General features: G+C 41.1%; 1 protein-coding gene across 3 annotated transcripts in view; it reads left to right on the top strand.

The window, feature by feature from the left end:
- The first annotated feature begins 4,375 nt into the window (after positions 1-4,375).
- The window catches only part of LOC116065940 (sortilin-related VPS10 domain containing receptor 2), a 96,284-nt gene continuing 91,344 nt past the window's right edge, over positions 4,376-9,315 (top strand). For all 3 annotated transcript variants that reach the window (XR_004897794.1, XM_036002852.1, XM_036002851.1), the window contains exon 1: positions 4,376-4,536. Coding sequence is in view for 2 of the 3 variants with exons in the window: in XM_036002852.1 (XP_035858745.1) it covers positions 4,411-4,536 (126 nt within the window). In the remaining variant the exon portion in view is untranslated. The remainder of the gene's footprint in view (positions 4,537-9,315) is intronic.

The raw sequence follows: 9,315 nt of genomic DNA, 5'->3' as shown, positions 1-9,315 counted from the left end.
TATCTTCCAGGATGGAAAGGCAGGGGTAAGGCAGGACGGGGACTGCCCATTTCTCCGACGCTCCATTGTTCCGACCTCTCAATAACCCGAAAAATTCTCTTTGGTCCTACAGCCCACTAGTCAGACGTCCCTTTGTTTTGAAAAAATAAACCCTCTGCTCTGACATCCCATTGTTCCGACCATATAGGGTTAGGGTTATGGTTAGGGTTAGGGACAATTATTTATAATATTTCTTTAGGATTTTTGCCTTGTTTAACATGTCGGGAATCCCAAAGTTTCCTGTTTGAAACAGCCAAGATGAGGCGTCTTCTCACTGATCAAGTTAGTTTCACAGTGGTTATTGCAGGGATATGCCCCATTCCAGGCTTTTAGAAATATAAATACTAGGGCTGTCAATTGATTAAAAAATTTAATCTAATTCATTACATACTCTGTGATTAATTAATCGAAATTAATCGCATACATAATTAACGGTGTCTAAACAGATACTTTTTAAGAAAGTAAAAAAAAGAAAAAAAAAAAGGGTACTAAACAACAGTCGGTGATATTAAAGAACGGCTTGTTTATTGCTAAGGCCATATGGTCAAAATTAAATGATTTAATAATAATGTATAACAATAACAATAACTTATTTCACTAGTAAATTGCTGTTGAACAACAAAAACAACCACCAGATGGGAAAAGGACATTTACAATAACTTCAAATGCACCACGAGGCTGTAGTTTACCAGTTTCAATGAACGCACCGTCTGTGTTGTTTCTCCGACGGCTAAAACACAGTCAAACTTTACACCGTTTAGCGTTAGCTGTCAGCATTTTAACCGTGTTTAATCCAGCTACTAGCTAGCAGTAGGCTAACGTTAGCTGCTGTCGAGTATAGTGTTAACTAGCTAGCGGTAGGCTAACGTTAGCTGCTGTTGAGTATAGTGTTAACTAGCGTCACGTGCATCGGTGTTTGTGTTGCCGGTATTGTTGCCACATATCAGTGGACCCAGATTTCGGTAGCCAGGGTTGGCAGGAAGAATATTTTTACAAGTAAATGTTCCAATTAATGATCCAGGCAGCACATTCTCATCTCCCTCCTTCATTTTACAGTCCAATGGTGGCTAGAACGGCTCCGGGTCAAACGTCAATATGGAATGGATTAATCTGCGTTATTTTTTTTAAACGCGTTATTTTTTCTCAGATTAATTTATCGAAATTAACGCGTTATTTTGACAGCCCTAATAAATACATATCCAAACCAAAACTAACTTTACCCAGTTGGGCTTTGGACTTTTCAAAGATAGGCTAAACATTTAAATGTGATAATAAGCTAGAGAAAAGTCATTTTGCTTGTTATTTTTGATTCAGATTTTAGATTATGGGAGGTGATCCCAAAAAGCCTATATGGTCAGAACAATGGGATGTCGGAACAGAGGGTTTATTTTTTTCAAAACAAAGGGACGTCGGACTAGGGGGCTGTAGGACCAAAGGGAATTTATCGGGTTATTGAGAGGTCGGAACAATGGAGCGTCAGAGAAATGACATGGCACCAGGCAGGACTCAGTGGAGCAGGCAGCAGTGATGCCAAACCAAGCAGGCTACGTGTCTTTTGTTGAAGTGCAGCAGAAAACATCAATGGACAAAGTAGCAAACAAAACCAAATCATTTCACATTAATATATCTTTTCAAACCGTTGTTTTTGTCATAAGTACTTTTAGACAGAACACATATGCCTTACTCCACATTGCTGCGGAGTAAGGTCTGGCTCCTCCACACATACAGTACATGCAGGATTGGGTTGTTGTTTTGCATTTCTTTAAACCAATCACAATCGTCTTGGGAGGCGCTATGCTCTGGACTCAGCGACGCTGGCTCTGCAAAATGCTCTTGGGAAGGAACTTGTTTTGGTGGAACATTTGCACCCTGATAAAAGAAAATGCCACATATAATATAAAATGAAGTTAACTGTTTACATAATACAGGCAGCGCTGGTTCTGCCGATTATCCAGTGAATGGATTGGTCAGTGATCCAGACTACCACTTGATGAACTGCAGTTTTTGGCCCTTGCGCATGTGCTTCATTGCTTAGCACTGGAGGTTGTCCACATTCCCCATCCCTGGAGCGAAGAGGAGAGGGACTGTATGCTCGTGGTCAGTTGAGGAGCGCACCACAGTTGTTGAAATACTGGATGATGGGGCACTCCTGCTTGCCTTTCCCCAATATTAAGCGTGAATAGACTACATCTATCAACGACATTAACTAGGCTAACTAGGGTTGTGACGAGACACCCAGCTCATGAGACAAGAGGAGACACGAGATTGGGTTCACGAGAAGGAGACGAGACAAGATTTAAACACTATTTTAAAGGAAACTTAAATGATGAAATATGACTGGAGAAATAGTCTTTTCTTCAATCGAAAGTCACAAAATGAAAAATGAGCACTGTGAAAGGTTTTGCCACAAACTCAGATAGTTTCGCTCTTGTATAACTAACCTCTTCAGACCTAATAACTCTGGCGTCCCTCTCTCCTCCCAAACCCGTCCCTAAAACCTATTAATAAAAAAGAAAATCAATTTCTTACACCTACACTTTTATTCTTGTATTTGTATCAAATTATTTTTTAGCCTGTTTTATTTTCATTATGTTATGTAAAGCACTTTAAATTGCCGTGTTGCCTAAAGGTGCTATAGAAATGTCTTGCCTGTACAACCTCAGCCTGTCTGTCACCTGGGCATATGAATGCTTTTGTCTTGTGCCTGTCAGTCAGTCACCAGGGCAATAGAGAGCACCTGTCTGTCTCAGAAGTAAACATTAACTGCACGATGATCTCGCTATTATATTATATTGCAGCAAACGGTGTCCCTGTGAAGTTTTGAAAAGTGTAAGCACACTTGAAGAAACTGCAGAGGCAAATGTAACTTTTGCTCCGTATATATAACCCGATACAAGCAGAAGGGGTGTGTGTGTGTGTGTGTTTTGTAGGTCTACTGATATCGAGACAACTTTTAACATCAACGAGAAATATCGTAACGTTTTAATCCCGTCAAACCTCTAAGGCTAACTGATGAAATTATCATCATCAATAAATCAAGACATCCAAATCACATGAAATAGTTAAACAATTGCAGAACAGTGTGTCAATAGTTTTCAATAATATCATAAATCACTAAGTAGGATTTTAGTTTTGAAATAGTTTTGGGTGTCAAATTCTGCAGTGAACATGACTGCGCTGTCAGGTGCACAGAGCACACTGGAGACACCGCGCTCTCTGCCACACACACTGGTTTCCCTGAAAAGGTCCCTGAGGACTGTTGACATGGGACACCTTGGCTTATTGGGACCGTTAAGCTTTGCAATCAGGCCAGCTGACAGTCTTGCCTGGGCCCGGGACAAGATAATCTTAGATTACCACTGCTCATCCTCTCTTGTTCCTCCCCTCTGCTCTTCCTCTCCTCTACTCTGCTCTTCCTCTCCTGTTTCTCTCCTCTCCTCTGCTCTTCCTTTCCTCTCCTCTCCTCTCCTGTTCCTCTCCTCTGCTCTTCCTTTCCTCTTCCTCTCCTCTCCTCTCCTCTCCTCACATCTCTGCTCAGACTCCTGCATCACTCTCTCTGTCACCTGACTGCAGCTGGATCTCTCTCCTCTCTGACGGAGCTACCAAACTCAACTGTTTCTGTCAAAGATAACATGTTGTGTCAGGCTTTTATACAAGCCAATGGACATTACCATTAGAGCTGGCCTGTTAGGTTACGTTACAAGGCTCGTCAACGTTGGCTGGGCTGTTTCTTACCTTGCTCTATGTTGACTTTACTAGTTCCAGCTTCACCGTCACCACCTTTTTTAAAATATTTGTTTAGAAAATCTCTAAGGCCTCTATTTTCTTCTTCTCTCCTTCTCTTTTCTTTCCTTTTCTGAGCACCGGACTCATGCTGACCGGACATTTTGAGCATTCAAATCAAATGACAACATCAAATTTTGATCAGTGGCCAAACCATTTTTGTGTTGGGGGTGGGGGGGTTCTTGATCACTATTTCAAGGACAATTAGGAAGAAAACAAATAAAAATCTTTTATGTAACTCAAATATTACATATTTTTTCCACAAATAGGCCTATTTAAAAACATTTTTTTTAAATTATTCCATAATTTAATGAGGGCCCAGTTCTGCCCCCCATGGCATGGCCATGCACACATTTTTAATGATCAGTTTTCTAGTGCAAGCAGGTGAGTTGATATGAACAACAATTGATATAAGAAGGAAAGTGTCTTTGAGTCTTCCGCAGACTGCTGCCTGAGCAACGAATACATTGCGGGAAATTACCCTTTGACAGTTCTACCTCTGACCTCTGTTTTCCTCCCTTTCTCCTTTTCTGTCTGTCTCTCTTTCAGGTAGTGCTGGTTGGTTCATCCATAAATGAAAGGGATCAAATGCTGTTCATCAGCACAGATGAAGGTTCTTCCTTCCAGCGACAGTCCATCTCCTTCACCCCAGACACGCTCATATTCCACCCTAAGGAAGAAGACAAGCTCCTGGCCTACTGCAAGGAGGGCAGGGTGGGTATCACATTCAACACACAATATTCAACACTCAACATTCAAATAAATAGTTGCTTTTGTAGCTGAAAGATTAACAGGAAGATGATACACCAGCAGCACATATTTGCTCTCAGTGCAGCAAAGCATTCATTTTCAATTAGTATTATTGACAATTGCTATGATTTGTATAAGATGCTCCGATACGTATTTAGATGCATGTGCTATTATACAGTTCAGGTCTAATTCATTTTAATATGGAACAATTTAGTATGATTCGATTCAATATTGAATTGATTCGAAGCAAGTGGTTGAGATACAATCAGTGGTGTTTTTATATCAAAAAAATTGGTGGGGCACCAACCATTTCAGAAGGTGGGCTACATCCCAGTAAAAATAGAATAATCAGTATCTCACTCTGTTAACATGTCAACCAACCGCATGGCTCCCCAAAACACTTAACAACAGAGAAGCATTCTTCTACCAGGTGTTGTAGACATACAGATAGAGAGAGAGAGAGAGAGAGGTGGGGGGAGTGTAACTGGTGTAGTTGCATTCCCCCCCCTCTCTCTCCCTCACACAGGTAAAACTAACACTGTCACAAACCTAAATTAAGAATGAAATATTTAAGGCGACACAATCAGAACCAATGCACCTACAGGGCCATACGCAAACAGTAACGTCATGAGCTCAACACCATTAAGGCCACAAAGACGCAAACAGACAACTTGTTAGGGTTATTGATCCATACAGACAGGGTGTGATTTTCCGGGGGGATGGGTAGGGTTTCCCCGTTTCTGGTCTACATATCACTGCCTCTGCTGGATTATTTTTATCCTCGGTGGGGACAAAATGTATCCAACCCCTCAAAGTGATCAATGCTACTTCACCAATAGACCATATTATACCTAAAATAGATGTATTAAAAACTAAGTATAGCGCTGTAACGTGAACAGTCTATAGTGCCATATAACGATAAAATGGGAGCAGCAGTTGTTGGTTGTATTTAGCCACTACAGAGCTCCAGGACGCCGGCTACCAGCGGCACTTGTTTAGCCACCAATAGGTGACTGTGAGCTGGTTACAGGCACCGCCAGATGACGGTCCTTTTAAGGGTCATGTAGTGGACTTTAGCCAGAAGATCCATTCTATGACAACAACCGAGTACACACTTGTCACCATCTGATGTAATATCAATCAATCCAACACAACATGACCAATGTAGGGACCAGCACCACAAAGGTGGGATGATAAAATGTGTTTTCACTCACCAAGGCTGAGGGCTATGGAGCTAAATCAGGGCCAAATGTTTTGTTAATTTGAAAAAAAATATATATAGTTGAAAAACTAAAGCTTGAAATTGAAAATTTAAGTTTTGGTCTAAAACTTGAAAAATAAAATCATGTATTCAAACTAAAAATAAGTGTACCATTTTTTCTTTCAATTTGAATACAATTTAGATTAAATTCTGGAATTATTTTGAATAAATTATTAATTTTCATTTTTCACTTTTATATTTGTTTTCAGTTCCACATTTCATGTTTTCAGATTCAAAACTTATTTTTTTTTACCGCTTCAAATCTTTTTTTACAGTTTCAGATCTGTGTTTCGGTTTCAAATCAGTTTTTTTCAGTTTCAGACTTTTGGCCCAGATTTTGCGTAGGAGGCGTGGCTTCAACTCAGAGGGGCGTGGAATTATGAGTGACAGCCTAACAAAGAAGGCAGAAGACTCCTCATGTTGCCTTCAGGAAATTGTGTTACTGCGAGAACTATGACTGAATGCTTTCTATCCACCATATACATGTGATTTTTACTAAACAAACTGATGCCAGTGACAAAGTTCCATATAAAATACTGTTTTGGACAACACGTGGTACCAATTACACTAGCACCACAGTATTCACTCGTCACTCACGTCAGTCAGCATGGCGTCCGCTCCGCCAAGGCAACCCTGGCACCAGCGCACAGGTAAGACATGTGAAAGATATTAGCATTTTTGAATAGATACGACATCATCCCCGCAGTGGCATTTTTTTTGTCATTAACACATAAAGGGAAAATAGGTGGACAGCTGGACAAAGCTGGAAATGAAGCATCGCTAGCACTAAAGTTAGCATTAACTAATGTTAGCTTCACACTAGCTGGTGTTTTTACACTAATTTCAGTGTCCAGCTCAAGTGTTTTGACTTAACGTGTAGTGTCTTTGTTAACCTGTTTGTCAGAATGACCATAACTCGACAGTGGCTGCGATGCTTCATATCCAGCTTCAATCGGTACTGTAATTTTATCTCCAATTCCTCTTAACAGAACATGTTACCTGCACAACCCAGTAATACACAACACAATAAGGATTTGGAAACAGATGTCACAGAACTTAAAACTCTGGTTGCCAATAGCAGCAAACCCTTCCTTCCCTCCTTCTTGTCTAGACACGGCCTTTGATATGTGGGAAGAACTCTGTATTTGGAATGTAGGTGGTTTATATATATAGAAGGATCATTTGCATATTTTCATCAGCTACAACAACAATATGGTTTACCCAAACACCATTTATTCAGATTCTTTCAAGTAAGAAATTATGTAAGAACACATCTTCCTCAGTTTGAGAAAGCGGGCCAGATAAGTTAGATGACTACCTAGGTGAGCTAGGAAACAAACATGTGTACAGACAAGGCTAGCAGCAGCAGCGCCGCATCAGACACGTTTCTGGTGTGTAAAGACATAGAAAACGCCACGCAGCTCCCACACAGCTGACACGCAACAGAAGCGCAACGCTCAGGCCACGCAGCCAGTGTGTAACCGGCCTAAGGTGTTACATATTCAAATTGTCCCAGATCCAGTTTTAGTAATCTTAGGGATATCCATTGAAGCAAAGAGACTGACACTGGCACAACACCGCTTCTTGGCATATGGAATTCTCACTGCAAAGAAGTGTATTCTCTTATTCTGGAAAAAGAAAGAGGGCCCAACACTGAAGTTATGGCTCACGGAGATAATGGACACACTCCACCTTGATATGATCCAGTTCATCCTTAAGGACAAACTAAAAGACTGTGAGAACATTTGGCAACCTTTGGTATCGTATCTTACAGGACAAGCAGAATCCTGATACGGGGTGGGTTATTGTGGGTTGGGATTAGGGCCTCTCGTTTGTTAGTTGTTTTTTTCTTTCCCTTCATTGTCTTTGTTATACTGTAAAAAAAAGAAGCACTGTAATAATAATTTTGTAACTTGATTTTTGAAATTAAGCTTAAAAAAATAATAATTTGAAACCGATGACTCACAGACAGCAGCTAGTACAATTCACAATATCCACAAGGTATTCCTCTGCTAACTTAAAAAAACGAAACCTAGCAGCTGGCACGTGTTTTTTCTACAAACCCAAACAAGGGTTGTGACTGGCTGATCCCTGCTAGCCCAAACATGAATGAGCAAGTTCCACATATGACCACACACGGCAGCAGCTTCGTTGAATTCACAGCAAAGCTTCAATCAACCAGTTCGTAACCTTAGAATTAAGCCATCGGCCGATTCTTGGTCCATTTAGATCGATCCAGGGGTCCATGTATCCATGTAGTCGTATCTGCGATAAAAGAACCGGATATCGATTGTTAAGGTTAGTTACTTAATCAAAAGAAGGGTATACTCTTCTTACTGTTTCACCCCACTGGGTTATAAACTTTAATAAACTTTGGTGTGTACGGTACATTCTGCTCGGTCCGGTTACACAGGCAGTGTCACAACAAAACATGTCCATGTGTCCCACGGAACTAAATGGTTCCTAACTATAGTTCCTATTGTTGCATCCTTTCTCTTTTGAGAGTTAGAGCTGTTATCTCAAGATTTGACTTTAGCCAAAAAACAAAATTCTAATACTAACACTGCTTATTGCTAAATCATAAACAATTCCATATGTTCATCAATCCAAATCTTCTCTCAGCAACTGACGAAAATAGCAACTAATAAAACTGAAAACACCATATACATCACCAATTTCACAGTTTGATAACACTCAACCATTCGCTAAGAACTTGAAATGTGCAAATGATCACATCAATATCAACATATGTAAACCATAACTTCTGTGCTTGTTTACTCTTCAATTGCCAGGTGCATGTAAACATCAGCATATCAATTTAATTATCTGCATGATACCACACAGTCCTTATATCGCTGTGGCTGCACCACTGTGCGACCGGCTCTGGTCGTGACAGGGGTGTCTCTGTTACCAGTGTCTCTGGGTGTATGTTCTGCTGCGACACTGTGAGGGACAGGAACAGTCTCTGCAACTTCATATCCCACAGCCTGTGGCTGACTGGGGATGCTGATCTCTATATCGAGAGGGTCACTGAAGGTCACACCAGGTGCACGCCTGAGGTGTCTGCAATTTCTCCTAATGACACTTCCAGAGTGCAACTGAACCTCATAGGACCTCCCATCAACTGGCTTCAGCACCCTGCCTAATCTCCAGACAGTGTGGGGTGGGAGTTGGTTGTATCCTCACACAGTCACCCGTGGCAAGTATGTCCAAGTCTCTAGCTGATCTGTTGTAGTATATACTCTGACATTGCTGCCTGTTCTTCAGATTCTGGCTGACCTGAACAACTTCTGGCCTTAGCAGGGTTGCTTTCGTTGGCAGCAGTGTTTTGGTACAGCGACTGAGTAGTCGCTGTGCTGGACTACTATCTAGGCCCTGTGACAGTGTGTTGCGGTGGTCAAGAAGTGCAAGATAAGGATCCTGTCCAGCCGCTTTGGCTTTGATAAGAAGTCTTTTTGCCGTCTTGACAGCTGATTCAGCTT

This window comes from Sander lucioperca, chromosome 7 (assembly GCF_008315115.2).
Source record: "Sander lucioperca isolate FBNREF2018 chromosome 7, SLUC_FBN_1.2, whole genome shotgun sequence".
In the NCBI taxonomy this organism is placed as follows: Eukaryota; Metazoa; Chordata; class Actinopteri; order Perciformes; family Percidae; genus Sander; species Sander lucioperca.
The sequence above is the reverse complement of the archived record's forward strand: the minus strand, read 5'-3'. Positions and strand labels throughout refer to the sequence as shown.